This window comes from Macadamia integrifolia, chromosome 5 (assembly GCF_013358625.1).
Source record: "Macadamia integrifolia cultivar HAES 741 chromosome 5, SCU_Mint_v3, whole genome shotgun sequence".
Taxonomy (NCBI): Eukaryota; Viridiplantae; Streptophyta; class Magnoliopsida; order Proteales; family Proteaceae; genus Macadamia; species Macadamia integrifolia.
In genome coordinates this window covers 505,682-529,334 of record NC_056561.1, presented here as the reverse complement: position 1 = coordinate 529,334, position 23,653 = coordinate 505,682, and the positions used below count along the sequence as shown (strand labels likewise).

Genomic DNA, 23,653 nt, shown 5'->3' with positions numbered 1-23,653 from the left:
GAAAGGATACAGGGCAGCTATTTTGTACAGCAGGGTGTATTGTAATCCATACTGGTTCCCCCGTATTAGCTGTCTACTTCTGCAATGGTCCCACCCCATCAAGTCATGAAATTCGTGCGCGCGCCTCGAGATCAAAAGACGGAGCCGTGGGGCAAAATGGCCACACGTTGGTCTGGTTCAGACCATACGTATGTGTGAGGGTGTCGATCGGTCGGTCTCGGTGGGTTTCGAATGGACTTATTCGGTCCTCATAAGTTAAAAATCTTGGATATATTTATATTTGACAATACAGTTAATGGTTCGTAATTAGAATCAAGCTAATTGAGTCATGATACAGCCAAATTGATCTCTCGGTGGGGAAAGGACATGTGTCACTCATGAGACACGTGTCGTCCACCAGATAAGGATTTCAAGGACTCAATCACGCTCGATCACGTCTTTTGCATGAGGGGAATATTCCCCACAAGAAAGACGACCGTATGGGAGAAAGACAGAGGAAAAGACAAGAAGACACCCTAGACCCGAAGAACCATATAAGGGGGCCGAGAGGAAAGAAGAAGGTAAGCATTCAGACCCTCACCATTACTCCCTTACTGAAAACTGTGCAGCCGACCCTAACTTGAGCGTCGGAGGACTAACCCCGGACAAAGCTCTGGGCCTCCGCCGTCTGTGCTTGTGCAGGACCAACTCGCGGGGTTTTTTGGCAGCAACAAGTCATAATCTGTCTTTAAATAGACTGTAAACAAGCCATAATGGAGTTGTCAAACTATAAATGAGCTCATTTGTCTATAACGATTGATCCCAGATGGACGGCCATCAAGCTACATCCAAGCTTCATGAACCCCAAATAATATTTGGTCTAAGCTCGATATCGGACAGTTTTAGTAAGCGGTCAATTTCAATCGGGTCTACCAATGCATGCCAGCTTTTGCCACCTCTATGTAAGGTATCGAAAAATTTACTAGAAAGAAATACTAAAAAAATAAGGCACAACAATGGGCGTCTTAGATTGAGCAATCTAGGCACACACAGGATGGTATATTTGCCTTTTAGAGATACATTGAATCTCCATCTTGGTAAACTTATGGCACGACGAGGTTCAAAACTTAAAAACAGGCTCTCTTGTGAACAAGGGGTAAAACTGCGTACATGTACCTCTCCCATACCTTATAATAGCAAGAGTCTTGTGCATTAAATTAAATTGTTCTTTTTTTATTTATTTATTGAATCTTAATCTTGAATTTCTCATAAAGGCATTTCAAAGCATTACCTAGAATAAAAAATCATTGTGCTTATTTATTCATGAGTTAAGGTTTGTTTTTTCCTTTATTTTGGAGAGTTGTGCAATTCCTCTCTCTTATTTGATGAATTTGGATAAATCTGGTTTCAAAATGACTTTGCGTAATAATGACCATAAATTCATGGGTGTTTGGTGAAGGAAAATTCTCTCATATCAGGAGCAAATTGTACTTAGTGCACTTGTCAAGAGATCTCAATTTCAAGTTTTTCTCATCCAGTGTCCAGCCCTTTAATACCCCTTGTCTCACTCCCCTTGATCCCCCTTTGTAATATCGAGGTAAATAATATCCTCCTTTGCCTACATGTAATGTATTTGTTAAACTCAAGAGGGGTTTCTTAAGTTATGGCTTAAGTTTGCTGATTTAATTTATTGGAAAAGAAAAAAAAATCGTTCCAATAAGTGATGATCATACATCAAAATAAATATGCCAACACTAAAGAAATGTTTGATTAGGAGTGAAGTGATTAAATTTCACTATAGGGTGTAGGGTTGTAAAAGTAATTATGATTAAGTAGAGTGAAATGGAAAAGGGTAAGAAATTTGTGGGAGTAAAAAAAAAAATAAGAAAGGCAACGTAGCCCTTGCATCCAATCACGAAGGTAGGGGTGTTAATTCCAAGCCCGATTGGACTGACCCGATTAATAAACATGTTGGGTTAATAGGTAGTACACGGTGCAACCACCTAGCCTGACGGGCGTCTGTTCAGCCTGACACATTTATAAGTCCAATTTGAACCGACTAATTTAAGTCTGACCTAGTCCGACCCTTTTAATACCAATTGTATTTTTTTTTTTTTAATACTATTTATATTAAGTCTTAAGGGTATGTGATATGTACAATTGAGATGGTGGTAATTGTTATATTCATCTTTTTTATATATAGTTCAATTGATTTGAACGTATTAAACTTGGGTTATATAGGCATAATTTAATTGATTTGAGTTTCGGGGGTTAAAGATCGTGTACTTTAGTAATTTAGTTAGTTTGAGCATATTTGGCTTAATTCATTTTAATTATGAGATATTTTTCTTTGTTATGCACATCTTTGTCTCATTTTATTGATATTCATTTTCAAGCACATTTAAGAGACCAATTTTAAAGAGGATTTGTGTAAAGCCCCTTTAAAGTTAAATAGGTCTATAGCCCCAGTTAAGATCTAATTAAGCCCCGTTTATGGTAGCCCGATTAAAGCCCGAGACCAACCGGCCCAATTATTAATTGTACCATGTCAGCGCTAGCTAAGGCCGTTTAGCTAAACAAGCTTTCACAATGCAGCCCAATAAATAGGTCGAGCCCTACTAGGCCCGACCACTTGACACCCTTACATGAAGGGAAGCGAAATGATGTCCATCCATCATGATAAGTGGAAATTCTATCCCTATTGATGTTTTTGTGCACTTCCATTGACACACACATGCTAGCGTAGGGGCCACATTACCTTTCAAGAAACTGTCTCTCAATTATCATACAGATCACTAAAAATAAATTAAAATAAAATAAAAAGGGATTAAGAGAGGGTACCCAAGTCTTTATAAAGAGAGGATTATTATGTTTTTTGATGTGGAAGCCAGCAATCTTTCAAAGGATTTTTTTTTTTCTTGTTATCATCGTGTCACATTCCAACCCTTTATTTTATTTGTTAGAACTCAAGTAAAACTAATTCCTCAAGCTTTTTTAAGCTTTAATATCAGAATGTGTGATCATCGCTCTTGCGTATAACCACAACATGTATGCCTCAAAATAAGGACTACTAAAGAGCGGTGGCACAGAGAACTACATGGTTTTTTTTGTTTTTTTTCCTGGTATAGGGATGCATATTATTTTACGTTTAGTTTGAATGTCAAGAAATGAATAACAAAAAAAAAAAAGAAAGAGAGAGATAGACAGATAAGCTGAACATAATATCATGATGAGTTTGTGGTTATAAGCAGAATTTTTTTAAGGTTTTGGATTTAAACATTGCATTTGACAAAATTCACAAAATAATGGATAAATGTAATTTGAAGATGGAAGTAAATTCTTCACTATTACTAAATATTTAATTCTTTCAAACACTTATTTATTTGTACATGGCATTTAATCATAATTAAAAAATTTCAATTCAAATTTCTATTTTCAAGCTCAAACACAATGTAAATAAATTAATTCGTTTTTCTCAATCCTTGATCCCTATCTATGATCTTTAGAATAACTCAGATCCTCTATAGTGTGCTAACCCCTCCCCTCCAAGTGAGCATTTGACAGTTGAGAGGAACTTGGGATGTGTGCCAGATGCTCAATGGGGCGTTGGTGCGCTGTAGAAGATTTGGATCCTCTTGAAATGGATAGAGCATCATACTTGTTTAAATATGGCACTATTTATAAAATATTATTGCAATAAATAAGATATATTTCAATGATCAGTGTTCTAAATAGTCTAAATATATCCTACTAAAAAAAAAAAAAAAGAGTTTAATTGTAAGGAAAACATCATGGCATTAAACCCCATAATTCTTATTTCACACAAAACAAAAATGCCATAATGAGGGTGATCTAGGTAGACATTGATCTTTGTCATTGTGCATCATCAAAATCATTGGCATTTTCACTCAAGTCTTTTTCATATTTCTTATTGTATCCATACCATCTCTTTTAGAACAACCCTTACAACCACCATCTCCGGCAATAAAACATCTCGATTTGCAAAGGTGGAGGACTCTCTTTGGCAACTCTCCTTCTCCGATGGCCTTTCTCCCATTCGATGCTTCTTTAGGGAATGATGATGGTACTCTTAGTCCATGTTAGTCATTGACATATAAAATATTTTCATAATCTTACATTACCATTGCAAAAGATTATTATTATTTTTTAATTTGCAAAAAGAATAACATTCAGGCATGCAATAGCAATTTGGCATCATCCCTCCCAACCCAACATCCATTGCCTCTTTTCAAGCAACAATGACAGCCCTATACTTACCACGATGGTTTAAAGACTTTAAACATAATATTTATAAAACATGAGGTATCCCAAACAAATTACATATGGAACATGAAGTATCCTTGGACATAATATTTCAAATGTGAAGCACTCCAAATTTAGTTTCTCTAAGCGTGAGCTACCCTATATGTAATTTTCCCAAAAGATTAATAACTCTTAGAAAAAACATCTTACAGAAAGATTCATGTCTCCATACTATTACAATAAAATACATCATTTTTTAAAACCTTGAAACATAAAAGTATACTCTTTGTGCTGAAAAATTCCATACAGTGGAATGGAGGCTGGGGAATAAAGGGAAGGGTGAGTGACGGAGTGCTCAAGTCAAGTCATTCATAATATTATAATATCATTAGTCCCGTCAGTTGTCAATTTGCAATTTGTCATTGATCAAAAGTCACAAGTGCTCAAGAAATTTCTGGAAAATGGAAAACTTCATTTGGGCTTGGGAATCTCATCCCAAAATTCGACCCCTTTCGAACCCTTACTACTTCATCAATCAATCAATACTCTATAGATCTCTTCTTCATTCACCAAATAAACAAAGGAAGAAAATAGAACACACAATCAAAGCATCCCAAGATCTTCATATGTTGCGTTGGCCCAGAGAACCTGCTGGAGATGGAATTTCCAGGAGAAGAAAAAATCTAATATGAATTCCATCTTTTCATTATTGGGTCAATAGTTTGAATTTTGAACAGGAAAACTCACTCTAGGTTTCCAATATCCAGAAATTAGATGGAGAATTAGTTCAACCTACAAGAACTCTACCACTTCCACGCCTCGTTCTCGTCTCTCTTGTTCCTGTATCTGTATTCTTAGGGAATCTGTGCAATTGTTCGCTGGATGGACAATCCAAATCAATATCCGAAAAAGAAGATGAAGCGGTGAGAACCTTCTTGCCGGATCCGCAACAGTTGGCGCAGTCCACCGCACGACGGGCAGAGCGCCAGCCGATTTTACATGGCAGCTTAACGCAGCACCACACCACCGCCAATGGGCAGCAGACGCACAACACACCCGCACTGACCCCATACTCTATGGCTCTGTCGCAGCACGGAGTGTCTTGAGCTGATCCCTCAGAGACACTACTACCATTATAAGAACAATTCCTCCTTGCTTCCATTTCATTTTGGCTTCCTTTTGTCTTTTGGCTTTGGCTTTCAACCTATAGCTAAGTCAGAAAGAATTAAGGACCATATGTTTCTTATTTATTTTCCTAATATATGTGATTCAGCCGTAACCTATGATATGGTCCATACACGTGGATGTATATAATAATTATAAGTTAGATGATGATTAGAAGCAACAACAAACTGTCACCACTTTGATTAATATCCCTAAACCCAAGTTAAGCTTCCTAAGCAATGTTATAGGTCTCAGTATAAGGATTCAAAACACGGAATCAGGATCCCTCTTCAGTAAGAATCGTTTTCAAAAACCCTAAAATTGGTCCTTAGATCTGAAAACTCAACAATTTATGGTTATGGAGTAAGAATAAATTGAAATTAGGATTGGTCATGATTCACTCGACCAATTCAACCAATCGGTTTTCGACATGTTAAACGAGGTGCAATTAATACATAACACCCAAATACGTCAATACGATATTGATACATTGATCCATGTTACTATGCATAGAAATGAATGGAGGAAACTCCTTATCAGAAGAAGACAGAAGGGATTGGTTTTGTCAAGTGGAGGTCATCAGATTGATTAAGGTCAACATATCCGACGGTTTGGATTTTGAGTAGAAAAATAAAGTGTCAATCTAACCATTGTGAATGCGTGGTTTTGGTTGACACTCGACTCTTAAATCTGATTGATGAGGATGTGTGGGCCAGGAGGGCTTCTTAAAAAGGTTTAATAGTTTATTCAGGCTAACGTTATCAAGTTGCCGTCCAAGTATCGCTTTAACCTTGCCTTTTCATCTTTTGTTGCCCTTTCCTTCTCAATGGTTGCTTATGGATACTGAGCTTTTGGAGATAGCACGGGATGCGATCATATTCTCTCCCTTTAGTTAAGGGAATCAGATCCTCTCGAGCACGTTAGTGTGCCTACGGTGCATTCGACGATTGGGAGTATGCCAACCCTCCCATCATGTGTTGGAGAGTATCCAAGTCTATAGTCATAGTCCTAGAAACATCACTAGAGAACCGGAGATTGCTCCCTCTTTTGTTCACCCCTTGGTTAGAATTTAGAAGTGAAAGGGTGTTTAGAAGCTAGCCTGTATCGATAGATCTGACAGATTAAAGTGCAAGATTAAATGATCGATAAACAGCCTGTGTTGGGCTTAGATCTGATTAATATTCGGTTGGAAAGGGCCTTTAATAGTAACTTAAGGAATGCCCGATTTAGAATGATAATTGATGCATTAGACTCTGACTGACGAGATTCATATATGAGGGCCTAAGTCCTTGAAGAAACCCGCACACAAATGGAAAGTAGAGAGAGCCAAGTTAAGCCAGCACAACCTAAGTCAGAAGTATGCAACTGATAAAATTTAGCATTCCGAAAAGAATTGATCCATGGTCGCTTATGCAATGCTTTGCGCATGGTAAGAGTACTGAAAGGAAGGTAACTCCTTGATCTTTGGGAAGATTTCGAGGATAATCCCTCTAGAATATCCTGTGCTAGAAACTCAGACCTGAATTCCTTGTCTGATGGGTATTCCTTATCTGAAGAGCCCGCACTTAGAGAACTTTCTTATGCAGTTTTGAAAATAAGTTATCTCGAAGATTTGGTGTTCAGGCATGATATGCTGAGTTCACAGTACGAAATATCCATGCTTGCCCCACAATGTGGAGATAGGATCCGTTGCTTGTAAGATCACCTGGTCATACGAGTCAGCATGCAACACTTGTCCCACATTTTGCCATTACAATGTGATGAGGCCAAATACGTCCCCATCCTCAGTACGGCTGAAGTGTGTGTGTGAACCTGAACAGATGGCTAACCTGCCACCTCAGTCTCTCCTCAGGCGGACTCTCACCTTGGTCTCTCCTCAAGCCGACCCTCCCACACACAAGACGCCCAGAGGCACATGCACATCCACCCCTACATTCAAGGGACATGACCCCTAATTATAGGGGCAAGACTCAACCTACTATACGCCACCAGAAGTGTTCACCTGTCACACCCCGTTCGCACAGAACCTAGCCGGTGACCGAGTTAATTTTAGTTAACTCACAAACCTACCAGGATCAACAATGCAGTAACTACAATACAACTACATCTATTAAACTAAGATAAAATCTGTATTTTCAGCGGAAGACCTATTCATAATAATACCTGTAATTGTTTTCTAAATACTTGATATCCAAATTGAGTCATAAAAATTATCATTTGGGTTCGGAGGCATGATATATACATAAAAATATAACAATTTAATATTAAGTAATCAAAAGGGAGTACATAAAAAAGAATAAAAAAAAAAAAAAAAGAATCACTCAAGACCTCGCACATGCAATTGGCACCGTGCTCGAACTCATTAGGGATCCACTAGTCCTCAGAGGGAAACTCCACAGTGGGGCCCGGCTCTTGATCTCCAGGTAGATAACTTGTAAAATCACCTAAAAAGAATTGTGCACGTGGAATGAGCTCATTAGCCCAATAAGTAGAAAGGAAGACCATATAAGGAAAACCACAAAAGGAGTCACAATACAAATACGCCTATATGTATGTAATTCATTTTGATCCTATTAACCTAACATTACCGGATCATAGGCTATGTGCTACTCACAACCACAGTACGCGTATGCCCCGAGTACGAGCCGCGGACCCCCATCCTGCAATACGCTCATAGGGTTATCGGAGAAAGTCCACTGTTGGTATCGGAATTTAAAATACAAGCCGACTCCCGACAAATTTAAATGACAAAAAGTAAATGGGTGACTCCATCCAAAATAAAAAGCAGTACGATCGGCCCTCTGAATATATCACAAGGGTTATCAACTGTCCTAGCGATTAGCCGTGTGTACTTTTAACCGTTGTAGGAGTTCAATAATCACAATCCGATGCTTCCCCCCAATAGTAATTCAACACGTAAATCCCTATTGGGAAGGGTGGTAGCACAAAGGGGTATATAAATCCTAGCTGCATGCTTCTATATAAACATAGTACGATTACACGATGGCACTGCGTCCCATTCCATGAGCCACCATACACTCGTTTCTAAGCCGTCCACAGCATCTAATCTAGTATGCATATCATGTTTATATATGAAAATCTTTCATCACATACATTAAGACATAAAGAATATTTATCACAAAGCAAAGCATAGCATGTTATGTAAATGTACATACAATGCGTGATATGGCATACATGATGTTTAGTCTACACACAAGTGACATGATGACATGGTTAGACTAACACATGTTAAGTGATGCATAACATTTCAAAATTAAATCAGAGTCTACTCCCCACTTACTTGTATATGTACACGGTACTTGTACCCAGCATGCAAGAGATCCGATGTGTGGGTATACGTATAATGAGTGTAACTTATCATAAACTTAATGGTTTATCATTTCACTATTTTGTGATCAAAATCATCATGTTTAAACACTAAAATTGGGTTTAGAATCATAAATGGGGGTTACCCATCAATTTTGGACCCATTATGGGCATTCTGGAAAGACAGGTGAGCCTCAGAGCCCATCGGTTTCATGCCCGTCGGATACACCAGAGCTCAGAAATTGAGTTCTGGGAACTTAGGTGGGCCAGAGACCTAAAGACAGGTGGGTCTGAAACACCCCCCAATCTTGAAACGAAACTCTTCCATCATCTTTCCTATCTTCTCTCCGATTTGGGGAACTTGTTTGGGGTCGATCTGGTGACTCAAATCACTCATCTAAGGTCCAATCATGTATCCTCAACCTAGATCTAAGATCAAATCAAAAGAAAAAAGAATATTCTTACCTCTTTCTCAAGAACACCAATAAAACCCCAAATTTCACTTCTTTAGCTAAAAAACTTTCAAATACTCTAGATCTTCACCAATACCCCTTCCAAATCCTTCAAAATCATTATACACATTTTCCATTAGACCTCAGATTTAATTATCCAAGTAAGATTAACAAGATCCAAGTGGGTTCTTTCCCAAAAATTAAAAATAGGATTTAAGAAATGGGTTTTCCTAAGAATCCTTGGAATATGTACAATACCTACTGATGTGGTAAAAATTGACCGGATGATATTCCTTACAGTTCCTGGTGCTTTAGCTGACCTACATAGAAGAGATGACAGGGGAGATCCGGACTGACCCGATAGGGACTCTCCAATGCCCAAGTCAGATATTTTTACAGCAGATGCTCAAGAGAGCTTTTCCAGTAAAAGAAGAGATATCCCCCATGATGGAGGCTTACCTTGGTATTTATAGGCTGCTGATGGAGGGAGAATGGGAGACGATTGTGAAGATTCCTGTCTAGGCATAGAGTCCTTACGGGGAGTGGCTCTGTGATTCTGGGAATATTTTGGGTCCTACGGTATTCCAGAAGAATATTCCCCTCTTATCTCGAAAATACCAACCGTGTGAGGGATAGATGTCTATGGTGACGTGTAGTGGATAGAGTCATGTCCTTGTGAATAGGGATCACGTTCCTTGAATGTAGGGGTGGACGAAAGCATGTTTCTAAAAACCTTGTTGTTGACGTCAGACCACGGTGATGGCATAGCCTGATGGACGGTCAAGGTGGCAACATGGCTTGATGGAGGGTCGAGGTGGCAGCACGGCCTGATAGAGGGCCGAGGTGGCAGCACGACCTGATGGAGGGCTGAGGTGGTAGCAGGGCCTGATGAGATGCCGAGGTGGCAGTACGGCCTGATGAAGGGCCGAGGTGGTAGCACGGCCTGATAAGATGCCGAGGTGGCAGCACGGCCTGATGAAGGGCCGAGGTGGTAGCACGGCCTGATAAGATGCTGAGGTGGCAGCACGGCCTGATGGAGGGCCGAGGTGATAGCACAGCCTGATGAGATGCCGAGGTGCAGCATTGGTCAGGACGATCCCTGCCTGTGCCGTGGTTGGAAAGAAATACCCTTATCACCTACCTCAAATCAAAGATCCCGATGAGATGATCATTAATCAGGGCTCAAAATACCAAGACCCAACTCCGGTGAAGCTCTACGGTCGTTTTCCCTTCTTCTTTCTTCTTCTTATTCTTCCTTTTTCCTTTCTTCTTCTTTCTCTCTTTTCTTTACTCTCCCATCGACCAACTATCATTAATGAGGGAAAAGACAATAAATGTCTCTTCTTTTATACCTAGGCCCTCAAAAATATCTTCTAGTCATAGGTGGGTACATCTTAGGTGGGCATATCTCAGGTGGGTATTCTCAGGTGAGTGTATCTTAGGTGGGTATATCTCAGGCGAGCATATCTCAGGTGAATATATCATTCTAGTCAACCCATTGCTAGTGTTCCACTTGGACTTCAATGGGGACAATTCATACTTATAATTAAATTACATAGGCACCCAAAACTACTAGCACGTACCCTTACTTCTTGTATAGGGCCTTGTGGTGCGTGCAAGTACAAAGCTTGGGTGCACATATTACATTTGGTATTTACTCGGTCTTGTCAGGCCAACCCGAGTTCAAGGTCACTCATGCTACCATGTTCCATATGGTACTTGTGTCAGTTCGCTCCGGTTCAACCCCTACATGATCAAACCAAGTCAATACGGGTAATTAGACCGGGTTTAGAAAGTAGGGTATCACACCACCTTTCTCACGACTTGTGCTTTCAGGATAAAAGAGGAATAATCCCAGAACATGCCCGGGAACCCAGAATATTCCCGGGATCATAGAGCCACTCTTCTCAAGGATTCCACATCTAACAGGATTCTCCACAAACGTCTCTCCTTCTCTATCCATCAGCAGCCTATAAATATCAAGGTAATCTTCCATCATAGGAGATGGAACACATTTTCACTAAAAGCTTTATTGAATAACTGTTGTGAAAAATCTGACTTAGGCATTAGAGAGTCCCCCGTCAGGTTAGCCCGACTCTTCCCTGTCTTCTCTTTTGTGCAAATCTATTGGAGCATCATGATTTGCAAGGAAGATCGATTGATCAATTTTTACCGCATCACAAAGATAAAGAGGGGTATATTTAGAAACAAAAAGGACAGGTGTTGGATGTTGACTCATATGACTAGGTTATTGTACGAGCTGATCCATTTTCTGCAAATATGGACCACGCCCAGAGGGCTCGATTGGACAATGGCCAAACAAAAGGCTCAGCCATGCAATGCTTGGTTCGAAGGGTGAAATGCACATTCCAGATGATGCTCTTGAGCTAGATACATAATTAGGCTCATCAATTACCGACGGCAGCTTGCCTATAGTTTGAGCAACTCATTTATGGTCCTATTAGATATGATCATGATGCCATAATCTGTGAAGCAGAAGATAATTAAGGGAGGGAATAATATGAAGTGACTATTGGGTAAACCAAGGGTTCTAATTATGTCAATGGATCATAACAAATGTGGGGAAATAGTATCTCACTATGGTATTTATGACTATATATTTAGAGTTAAAGCTAGAAACTAAGAGCGTTATTAATTGCTAAATTGATCCCGATTCCAATCAGCTCAGGCTAATTCCATATGACAACTAGGATAATGTATATTCAAATGCTCACAATCGTCAGAATGTGAAACTGATGTCAGGTTTTACCAAAAAAATAAAAATAAAATAATGTCAGGTCGTAAAAGTGCCAAAATGGTGAAATAAGGATAAAAATCGTCAGCAATTCCAATCTCGTGCAATACTATGCAATATCCCCTACAGAGTTTGACACCTAGCGATCCTAGAGTATTACAAAAGATTGGAATTACAGACGATTTTTATCCGGTGGAATAACCATAGCCAAGAGCAATTGGATTGGAATTTCATATTGAGATTTTCTAGGACGTACCTAGTGATAACGTTTTAAAAATTAGAATTAGATTGGTCGAATCGGCATATTTAGAACTTGATGGGTTTTAGATATGAGGGGCTGAATCTAAGGGCCCGTTTGATAACGTAACCAGAAACGTGTTTCTGTGTTTTCTTGTTCTCAGAAACACAGAAACGGCATAAATACCGTTTGGTAAAAGTGTTCTGTTCCACTTGTTTCTTGAAACATAAATTGAAATTTATAACAATTTATGCTTCAAGAAACAGGAATGACGAAACAAGTTTTACTTGTTTCGCTTGTTTCTCGAAACAAAAAAGGGGCACAATTCCACGATCGACCGACACACCAACTTAAAAATATATGAAAATTTATCATGTTCATTCGAAGATCGACACCCCCCTTCCTCTGAGGTTCCCTCCTTGAATTTCTTCGGTAATCCTTCAATCAACTCCTTCGCTTCCTTCAACGCCAGATTCGTAAGTGCTCTCACGACCTTAATCGTTGCAATCCTCGCGTTACTCGGCACTTCCTCGATAAGAACATCGAACTCCGTTTGCTCCTCAACGACGGCTGGTCCCGCATCGGCAACGGCACCAGGCGCTACGGCAACAGCCGCCGGTGCGAAGGCAGCAGCGGAGACACCGAGCTCTTCCTGTAACCAGTCAACGAGGCTGCGAGCTTCTTCTAGGGTTAGGTTTTTGAGCTCGTTTCCAATCTTCTCTACTTTCCCTGGTACGGCAACGGCGCAAATAGGGGGAAGGAAGTTGGCTTTGCGGGACAATTTGGGGCTTCGAATCGGGAAATCTAGGGTTTGCTTCGGGAAAGAGGTGGAAGAATGGGAAGGACACGCAGAGGATGGAGTCGAAGTCGGCGAACGAAGCTGGTTTCCTTTTCATGTAGTAAACCTCTTCCACAATTCTTGATCCCAAAGCTGGTTTCCTTTTCAATAACGACTCTGTTCTCATCACTGCCGATATCCTCGTATTGAATGAATCCATTTCCTTCACCCGTGATAACAATCGAACTCTGGTGTTTGTTTTGAATGTCGGTGTTTTGAATGTCGGTGTTGAACCAGAAACCTGGGTTTCAAGAAACAAAGTTTATCAAACACCCAAAATTCTGTTTCTGTTCCCAGAAACGGAAATTTATGTTTCTGCCGTTTCTTGAAACAGAAACAGCAGAAGCGTTATCAAAGGGGCCCTAAGTATTTTGTGCCCGATTCCCAATCAATTCAATTCTTATCCAATTGAAATCGGCATAGATCAATTCCGAGCTTAAAATCCTCGCTCTAAGCTAGGATTAGGGGTAAAACAGGGTTGAGTTTCTTAAAACCCTAACCCAACCCTAGGTCATCAAAATTCAACCTAGGCCCAATCCTATCGGGTTCATACCAACCCAACCTGACCCTAATTGACCTTGCCAGGGTTGGATTGGATCGGGCTGGATTGGGTTGACCTTGACTTCTGCAATGATTAGATTAACCTTGATTGACATGTTTTTTTCATTCATATCTTATATATTAAAAATTATAAAAAAATAAAATATCAATAAAAGTTTTAAATTGTAATATAAAAATTCAAGATTAAATTTTATGCCAGATTGGGTTGGGTTGGTAGGACTAAGGCCTTAGCCCAAGCTCAGCCCAAGCTCGACCCAACTCGCCATCGGGGTCAAAAAACTTGGCTAAAGTCCTCTTCGTGCTCAAGGCCGATTCCGATTGTGAGGCCAACTTTAACCCTTAGCTAGGATCTTACAACTAGGTGGGCGTTGATTTAGCATCTATATGAAAATATCTTATCCTATCGAGATGAAAACAAAGATTCTGTTCTCTCACATCCCATTAAATATGACAATTGTCGATCATCGATGGCCGAGTGTGGCTGAAACTGAAAGATCGTATGGGTAATAACCTTCCAAAGTTTCGACGATTAAAATTTGGAATAGTAACCACTCGTCCACAGATATCTTTTTTCTCTCTGTTCTGATGTTATCTTCCTCTTCTAAAGACTCATCTTCCAGTCGAAGATAACGAATGAAGAGATATCACAGTTGAAGAAATCATCTCGAGTAAGCATTTCTCATCACTCTCAAGTTTTCCTCTTCCTCTGTAATTGGTTTAGTAAAAATGCTGCTGCAATGAGCAGAAACCGTGTCTTCCCAACTAGATTTTTTATTCTCTGATTTCAAGAATAGAGAATAAAATTCAAAATTCTCTCAAAATCTGACAGGTTTAAGAGTATGAAATGGGTAAAACATGAATGTGAACTGCGTGTTCTTTGGAAATGACAACAGGGATGGAAATAGAGAGAACAGAGAGCCAATAGAATGCAAATTGGGTCGGTTAAAGCAGCGATTAGCTTGGTTGGAGAGAGAATCAATGAAGAAAAACCTCAGCCAAAGAAAACCCAGATGAAATTTTCTGATTTACAGGTATAATTAGCCCTTCAAAAAACCCTGATGACATTCTCCATCTGCTTCTTGTCAGTTTGATGGTCTCTTGAACTAATAAAAATCTCTAATTTTTTTCAAAGAAGAAACCTCCTTCGAGAGCAAAAGAACTCCATGTGGCGATGAGGGACATTGGTCACCTCAGTGAGAACAAAAAGGTTGCCGAATCTGTTAAAGCCCAAGCTGAATCTGAGCTGTATACCGCAAGGATGAGAGTAAAGGATCTCACTTCGCGAATTGAGGAATCAAACCTGAAAGCAAAAGCACAGAAATACGAGCTTGAAAAGCTGCAGAAGAATTGGGGTGGGAGAGCAGATAATCTCCAATATGCACAAGTGATGAAGGAGTTGGAGTTTGTAAAACAAGAATTAAGTAAGCTTAAGCTTGAGAGGGATTCCTTCCTAGAAGAAAAACTGCGGGCAGAGAAAGAATTTGAAGCCTCGGTTTCTAAATTTAAGTTTCATTCAAGCACTGTGGAAATACTGAGGAAAGAGATTGAGGAAGCAAATGAAGAGCAAGTGCTTGTTCATTTGGCTAGGATAGAAGCAGTCAAGGAGCTTGAAGCAATTGAAGCCCAAAGAGGAGCCGAGGCCTCTCAGTTCTCAGTGAAATTGGGAAGAACCAGAAATAGAATCAAGGACATGACCCAGGAACTAGACGATGCAAAGGAACTGGAGAGAAAACTAGCCACTACAACTTCAGATGTTAATGTCACAGAAAATGAATTGCAACTAGCTAAGGGAATGGATCAAAGGGATGAGAAGACTGAACTATCAGTTGATAACAGAATCCATCAGGCAAGTGAAGAGGAATCACAAACTTCAAGGTTATCGCAGTCAATTACTGAAGAATTGGATGCAGCAAAGAAAGAATTAGCCCTAATCAGAAAAGAGGGATTTCAATTAATGGCATCCATGGATATCATACGAGATGAACTCAAGCAAGTGTCCGAAGAAAGTGCTCAGCTGAGGACTTCAGAAAAGAAAACAGACTTGCTTGTTCGGAACCTAAATTCTAAGCTCCTTAGGGCCAAATCCAAGTTGGAAAATGCATATAGAGCTGAAGATCAGGCAAAAACAATTGTGTCCAATCTTTCAGAAACACTACAAAAGTTACAAACAGAAACAAAGGCTGCAAATAAAGAGAGGGAACTTTTCAGTGAAGAAGCTGCAAGCATCAGAACAGAAATTCAAAAGACTCAGAATGATAATGAATTAGCAGAGGTCATGTTACTAGCTGCTATGAAGGAACTTGAAGTGGTCAAAGCATCGGAAGCTATAGCTCATGAGAGCTTAAAAAGTCTTACTGAGAGAATCATGAAGTCAAGAGCTTCAGCGTCTCGACATAAGTCTTCAATAACCATCACAAAGTTTGAATACGAGTACTTGACTAGCTGTGCTGAAGGGGCTAAAGAAATTGCACGTAAGAAGGTTGCTGCAGCTCAGGCATGGATTGAAGCATTAAGAGCCTCTGAGAAAGAGATATTGGTGAACACTGAAGCAGCTAAGCGAGAGATCAGAGAGCTAAGGCTGCTAGAAGAGCAAGAGGTTCACAGAACAGAGAAGTCAATGAAAATGGAGAGAGAAATTGAGGAGGAGCTATATGATTTGAAACAACATCATGAGAAGAACCCAGAAGCTACAAACATGAAGCTTGAGAAATCATTGTCAAGAAAGTCCATTAAAAACAGTGGCAGCTCGACACCGACAATTCGGGCACGGTCAAGGAGGCCTAGCTCTCCTGGAACCCCCCTTTTAAACCGCTCCACTTCCATTAGTATTAGGAAAAGGAGGCTGGTAATGCCTAACTTGGTCAAAATTTTTGCCAGGAAGAAAACAAAAAATCACCTCTAATCTTTTTGTAGATCTTTTATTGCATGATTTGAGATGAAATATAGATCAATACCTGTGAGTTAACTTTTTCCTTTTCAAGTTGAACTCTGTTCCTCATTTTTATTTTCTTTCAATCAATGGACAATGCACATCTCAGAAAAGAAAGTAGCACGAGTGCTTGTTATACAACCTTCAAGTTGTACAAGTTTTTGGCAAGTGTGATACATGTGTGGTCGGTTCTTTCTTCTTTTCTATTTTTCCCTTTGGGTTTTAAGACAATAGTGTTGACATATTGCTGTAATGATATTGATAAGTAGAGGTGGCAATGGTTCTGGTTGGGTTTGCATATTATATTTAGCAAGGAAAGAACCAATCACACAAAACCTAACTTGTTGATTAATTGAGCTAAAATCTAACCCTAATTGTGGCTGTTTTCTTGATTTGGACATATACAGGAGGATTAGGGATTACTTATAGAACCTAAAGTTATCTGCAGTTGTTTTTCTTCTTCTGTCTTCTTTAATGCGACAAGGAGTGTGGTTAATTACTAATTCTACTTTTGGTTTTGATGATATGAATTTTTTGTTATGTTTCTTACTAAGTTATAACACATTGTCCATTTTTTAGGCACCAAATGTTTCAGTGGGATATATCTTACAAGAATCTTTCAAAAGCAAAAGAATATTACATTAATACAAAGCTACATGATCAAAATATTTAAAAAATGACTCTCATTTTAAAAATTATCTTACAAGAATCACCCCAAAAAAATTAATGGCGTCTTGGTCTATGAAACATTACTCATCAAGGAAGGACACTAAACCAATCATATTGTTGGATTTATTTCTTCACTCAACCGTGCCTAAACATGGTTCATTATCATAGATATTAAAAATTAAAGAAGAGGAAAAAATAGTAAAGCAATTCAAAATAAAATTAATAAATAAAAGTTGATATTTAAAAATTATTGTCCTATTGAAAGTTGAAACTTGAAAAAGCTATAGCCTTAGAACAAACTACTAGGTGTGGGCTCGGTAAGTTCACTAGCTGCATAGCCTCTATGCAATTGGGATTTTCATGAAACTACTGTATATCCAACAGAATTCCCAGTTGATCTTTGTAACCTTGTCATCCCTAAGGAGATTGAATATTAGGTTCTTGCAAGAAATCAGAATCATGAGCACCAGTATGTGTCTTGTACTTCCTCTTTCTTGTTAAAGTTTCTCAAACTCATTGGTAACTATATATTCTTAAATTATTTCAGAAAGAGAGAGAGAGAGGGAGGAAACAGGGAGTGACAAGTAATCCCTTGTAAGTTCTATTATGAATGTCGATTGCATCAACTATAATGTTATCTTCCTCCTTCCTCTTGCGTACGGCTTTATCTTCCAGTTGAAGATAACGAAAACGAAGCACAATACTAACTTCACATTGCAATATTACATGAAGAGAGATCACAGCTGAAGAAAAAATCTTGGGTAAGCACTTCTCATCTCTCTCAAGTTTTCATCTCCCTCTGTAATTGGTTTAGTAAAAATGCTACTGCAATGAGCAGAAACCGTGTCTTCCTAACTGGTATTTTTCATTCTCTGATTTTAAGATTTTGATTCTATATTCTCTCAAATCTTACTGCTTAAGAGTTTAACAGAAGGAATTGGGAATCAGTTTTTTTTTAAAATTAGTCTGAAATGGGTAAAATGTGAATGTGGACTATGTGTTCTTTGGAAATGAAATGCGAGAAAGAGATATTGGTGAACGCTGAAGCAGCACAGGCATGGATTGAAGTATTAAAAGCCTCTGAAATAGAGAGATATTGGTGAACATTGAAGCAGCTTAAGCGAGAGATCAGAGAGCTAACGCTGCTGAAAGAGCGAAAGGTCCACAAAACAGAGAAGTCAACGAAACTGAAAAGAGAAATTGAAGAGCCATATAATTTGAAACAACATCATGAGAAGAATCCATAAGCTACAAACATGAAGCTTGAGAAATCAATGTCAAGAATGTCCATTAAACCAGTGGCAGCTCCACACCGACAATTCGTGCACGGTCAAGGAGGCCTAGCTCTCCTGGAAATACCCCCCCCCCCCTCTTTTTAAACCGCTCCGCTCCCATTAGTATTAGGAAAAGGAGGCTGGTAATGCGGTAATGCCTACTTAGTCAAGATTTTTGCCAGGAAGAAAACAAAAAATCAATTCTAATCTTTTTCTAGATCTTTTATTGCAGGATTTGAGAAGAAATACAGATTGGTCTATATAAACCTTTTTCCTTTTCAAGTTGAATTCTGTTCCTCATTTTTTTTTTCAATGAATGAACAATTTTGTTAATATGGTTGGATATATACATTACTTCCATATTTTTCAGAAGAAGATATATATATATATATATATATATATAGGAATTTTCACTCCCGCCCTTAATTTTGGGGAGATATCAAAATTTTCTACGATTATTTAATTAATTCATTCTCTCCCCTTCAAATCAAAAGATTCTATCAACCTGAGTGTCAAATACTGCTGTTAAGTGATTGTTCGTTTTTTTGATAATACCCGAAATTCCCCCATCCCTTTAAGAAGATACATTATACAAAAACCCTTTTGTTTTCTTTCGTAAGCCCTCTGTCACAGTCTCCTTCACTGCAAGGACTTCTGTTTGCAACGCCGTTCAACTCAGCCTCTGCAGCCGAGCTCCTCACATAGCCTCTCAAAACTGTCTAAGCCTCTGCAACGAAAATCTCCTCTCAAATCCTCTCATAACCGAAATCCTCTCATATTGAAGTCCATCGGTGAAGAAGGAGATGCAGGGAGAGACAACTTTGAAGTCCACGGTAGTGAGATTGACTAACAAATTTCTAAATTCAACACCTCAGAAACACTAATTTGCTTACCATCTATTTTGAAGTCCACAGGAAGGAAGGAAGTAAAAAAAAGAAAAGGGTGGGGGTTGGATTCTGGAAGATGATTTTAATGGCTACTAACACAATTGGACATTGATATCCAAAACTTCAGTGGAAGATGAGACCTTGGGAATGGTTATGTAGAGCACACCGTCCTTCACTTCAGCCTTCATCTTCTTGATTTCGATATTGTTCGGCAAAGCAATTCGGCTGCCGTAGTCCCGTAGCTGCCGCAGCTCTTTACAGAACAGTCTTCCTCTTCCCTTCCCCCATCGACTAATACATCGGTTTCTATTTGGGGGCCATCAATAGATTCTTTCTTCTTCTTGGGAATCTTCTTGGCCTTGACCACAAGCATCTTCTCCTTCACCCACACATTGACGTCGTTCTTGGTCATCCAAGGCATGTCGAAACTCGAACCTCATCTTCTAGTCGTTCTCCTCTTCTTTGATCTCCCAGGGCGTTCTTCCTCCTCTGTAATCCCCTTCCTCCTTCAAGCTCCGAAATGGCCAAGGACTGTTGTAAGCTAAGGGATCCTCCATTACCCTTTTCATCGTCTCCATTATTTGTTGCACTGTTCTCGCCGACGAGAATCCGTTCCATAGCCGACGAGAATCTGTTCCATTTGGCATTGGCCTTCTAAGAAACGAAATCAGTCTCCGAAGAACCCACAACGCAACTACCATAAGGAATAAGGCAGTACTGGTTATAACTTATAACTCCTTCGGCTGGGAGTAAGAAATCAGAATCTCAGAAGAATGAGACGCAGGGAGACAAAACTTCGGCTGGCTTCAGACTCCTTCCATCAGTGAAGAAGGAGATGCAGGGAGAGAGGGCTTCGGCAGACTTCAACGTCCTTAGTGCACAATCGAATGTACCAAACGAAAGATTGAAGGAGATGCAAGGAGAGATTAACCATGATCGATTGGAGTTTGAAGATGCAGGGTAGGGTTATTTTGATCGATTAAGGGGCATAATGCATTGTCTAAAGGGATGGGGGTATTTCGGGTATTATAAAAAAAGAACAATCACTTGACAGCAATATTTGATACCCAAGAACGGTTGATAGACTCCCTTAATTTTAGGGGAAGAGAATGAATTAATTAAAAAACCATGAGGATCTTGATATTTCCCCAAAATTCAGGGGAAGAGAATGATAATTCAATATGTGTATTTAGTTTATATAATATTTGTCAAAGATTTTACAAGCTCCTCTAAAGAAGTAACCAATGAACTTTCAATCCCACAATTTAAGTTACATTGAGGGGTGATTGACTTCTTCTTCTTTTTCTTAATCTTTTTCTTCTTCTTTACGCTACAGGAACGGATAAGAGATGTAATTTGACAATCTATTACCAAAGATAAGATAGAAGAAAATTTTCTCATCCATTCTTACCCCCATATGTCACAATGGGATTAATGGAAGGAAATGTTTTAGAAGGTCAAAGATAGTTAAGTATTAGGGAACCACGGGGAAATTGATCCTTTGAATAGCAGGGGAAAGGGTATTTTCCATGGGTGGGTGTTAATGATGACATGGTCATGTAGAACCCAATTTCATTATTATATTGCCATAGATGAAGAAACTATGGTTGAACGTATCAGTATCATATCGGTCGATATGTATCAGTATTTTTGTTACTAGATCATATATTTTTACCAAAAAATAAAAAATAAAAAAATACTAGATCATATTGAGGATAAAATGGTATAACTTTTTTTTTTTAAAAACAAAAACCCATCAAATACAATCAATTCAATCTATGGAGGAAATTCTTCCTTTCTCTACAGAACAAGGAAAACACAATCCTTTTAGGGAGTATTTTCTAGTTTTTAGGTCATTAGAATTGGACTTACCATGTGCTGAACTATAGAGCAGCAGACCAAAGAGGCCAATCAGTGCGGACCGGTTGACAACCCTACATATAAGTACCATCAATTTGCGGACGAATTTGATGTCTTTTTATTCAAAAAAAAAAAAAGGGTAGTCTTGAGACTCTTCGACTCTTTTTTCTTATGGTAGTGATTAGAAAGAGTATTGGAAAAAAGGGTGGGGGAGGGGATGTAAACCCTATGGGTCCAAGTCAGAGTAGTGTGGTGGTCCAAGTTGGAGTGGTTTCTATAGTCTCTACTACCCCACTCAGGAGTCAGGACCCAGTCCCCACCACAAACGGCTCTTCCCCGCACTTAACATCGCCACTGATCACGCTGAAATTGGAATTTGGTCCAACAAAAACCAAAAAAACGCAAGCAACTACCTAACTTCTAACAAAAAAAACAGCCCATTCTCAATTCTCATCATCATTGTTCAAGCTATTGGTATCTCCAATCCGCCGCCGGTATTGGTATCAATAAGATATTTATTACAGGTGTCAAAAGTTGGTTCGCATTGGTAAATTATTAAATGTGTCAAAATTAATGAATTAGACACGGTTCATCTATGTATAAGAACAAATTGCGGGTCAATTTTCAAAAATTTCATCGTAAATTTGAAATACTTAATTAAAAAAGACTCAAATTTTGATCAATAATTATCAATTGTTCATGGTGCAAGGTAGTGATTCGATGATTGTTCATCCGATAATAATTCAATTACCCTGATTACCTTGATGCCGATTGTAGACAAATAATCTACCAATTGAATGAACCATGTCCCTAATAGTTTTGAAGTGGGTCATGCCGATCATTTCATTGGTTTCCTACTATTATCCAGCCATTCAATTAGTTGGGCGGATCCTCACTTGTTCTTTTACCTTTCAAGAGTCTAATGTATGAACCAGATTAGTTAGTTTTTACCAAAAAAAAAAAAAACCAGATTAGCTTATGACCTGTTGACCAAGATCAAACGGACTAAAAAACATTTCATACAAATCAAAACACGTTGCACGCACCAAAAGTAAAGTGGCGTGTACTCTCGAAATCTCTACTATGATATGGTAAAGGGTCCAACACCCCCATTCACCATTTGTCTCATCTTGTAGAGAAAGTTTACTTTCAATTATGGGTTGTAAAAGCAGAGAGGTGTCTCAACCTTTGGAAAAGCTTTTATTGATGTGGTAAGGGAGTGGTGGATTGCCAATCCGGGTTTTAAAACGTTCGATTCGTGTTGCATTTCGTGGACCAATTCCGGATGATTCCTATCAGATCCCGGACAGATCGAATCCATATTCCAGTTGATCCCGATTCCGATTCCGACCTTGGTCTGGAACGCGATCCTCACTCACATGGAGTCAAGCTCTCGTCTCTCACGCTGGCCTCGCCTTATGTGCAGCTCTTCAATCCACACACCCAACTGGCTGGGACCAGAACTATTGGAAGGAAACGACTAACCTGCGGGCAGCGGTCAAGCTCTGGATTTTGTTTAACTAATTAATAATAATTTACTTGTATTTACTTTAGTTTAATCAAAAAGAGCAGCGAAGCAGCTCTTCTCCACCATTACACTGCACAGCATCCGAAGCAGTAGGGTTCACACTTCACACACCTTTTACATTTCAGGCTTTTGAGGGGAGCCACTCTTGACAAAAAGGCAAACCAACTTCTGTGACGGTGTGTCTCACTCACTCACAAAGTCACATGTCTCAATTTACCAGCTACTTCCAATTTTCTCAGGTTGCTTTCAATATTTAATGTTTGAACTTCATACTTCTCACGAGATTTTACTAAGGGCGATGACCTGTACAAGTACAATTACCATCCTTTTCTTTCTTGGTATGAATTTGTTGGCTGATGTGGCTCATCTTACCACATCATCCTCTATCTATCTCTATCTCTCTACATATATATATATATATATATATAAAAGAGTTAGAATAACATGTTCAGTGCTTAATCTCAAAAGTTGGCATGCATTGTTAGATTCATCTTAAAATGATAGACGAAATTAGTTTGATTGATTATTAAAAATGTCGAGTTCAAGCAATGTCAATAAATAATTGAATATTTTCAATGCAAGGTAGTGACTTGACTAATACCCAATTTAGATCTAATTCCGACTGAATACTATGATCCACTGATATATGATAGCTTATAATCTAATTATAATCCGTTTTATCACTTCGGAAAGAGAGTTTTCTTAGTCACTTCTTTTGATTTCATATTCGTACAGGTCATCTATGAACCAAGTCCAGTCCTTATCAGAAAAAATAAAAGGAAAAAAGTCCACATATATGATGCACGATTGCAAAATATCGCGATAAATTTCCAAAATTAAACGCGAGAAATTGCTGACTGGATACTGGATTAGTCTATTACTCCATGGAGGCCGGGGGCCAGGCCCAGTGGAGAATTTTATGTTTAGTC

General features: G+C 39.0%; 1 protein-coding gene and 1 pseudogene across 3 annotated transcripts; one reads left to right on the top strand and one right to left on the bottom strand.

Annotated features, from left to right (window-relative positions):
* Nucleotides 1-14,097: 14,097 nt before the first annotated feature.
* LOC122078854 (protein PLASTID MOVEMENT IMPAIRED 2-like) lies at nt 14,098-16,648 on the top strand. Of its 3 annotated transcripts, none has more exons than XM_042645023.1 (3): nt 14,098-14,245; nt 14,471-14,608; nt 14,710-16,648. In XM_042645023.1, the coding sequence occupies exons 2-3, from the start codon at nt 14,504-14,506 to the stop codon at nt 16,477-16,479; spliced, it is 1,875 nt and encodes a 624-aa protein (XP_042500957.1). In that variant the 5' UTR covers nt 14,098-14,245; nt 14,471-14,503; the 3' UTR covers nt 16,480-16,648. The 3 variants fall into 3 exon arrangements, with proteins under 3 accessions (XP_042500957.1, XP_042500959.1, XP_042500958.1); XM_042645024.1 differs by having other exon boundaries at nt 14,126-14,245; nt 14,407-14,608; XM_042645025.1 differs by having other exon boundaries at nt 14,120-14,608; nt 14,713-16,648.
* Nucleotides 16,649-19,325: 2,677 nt separating this feature from the next.
* On the bottom strand, nt 19,326-20,406 carry LOC122080159 (annotated as a pseudogene).
* Nucleotides 20,407-23,653: the final 3,247 nt, after the last annotated feature.

What these genes read in the sequence shown, in the direction of transcription:
- LOC122078854 (XM_042645023.1), top strand. Translation starts at nt 14,504, where the DNA reads ATGCAAATTGGGTCGGTTAAAGCAGCGATTAGCTTGGTTGGAGAGAGA. An exon ending in TGAAATTTTCTGATTTACAG is followed by an intron (nt 14,609 to 14,709) that starts GTATAATTAGCC and finishes TTTTTTTCAAAG; the next exon opens with AAGAAACCTCCTTCGAGAGC.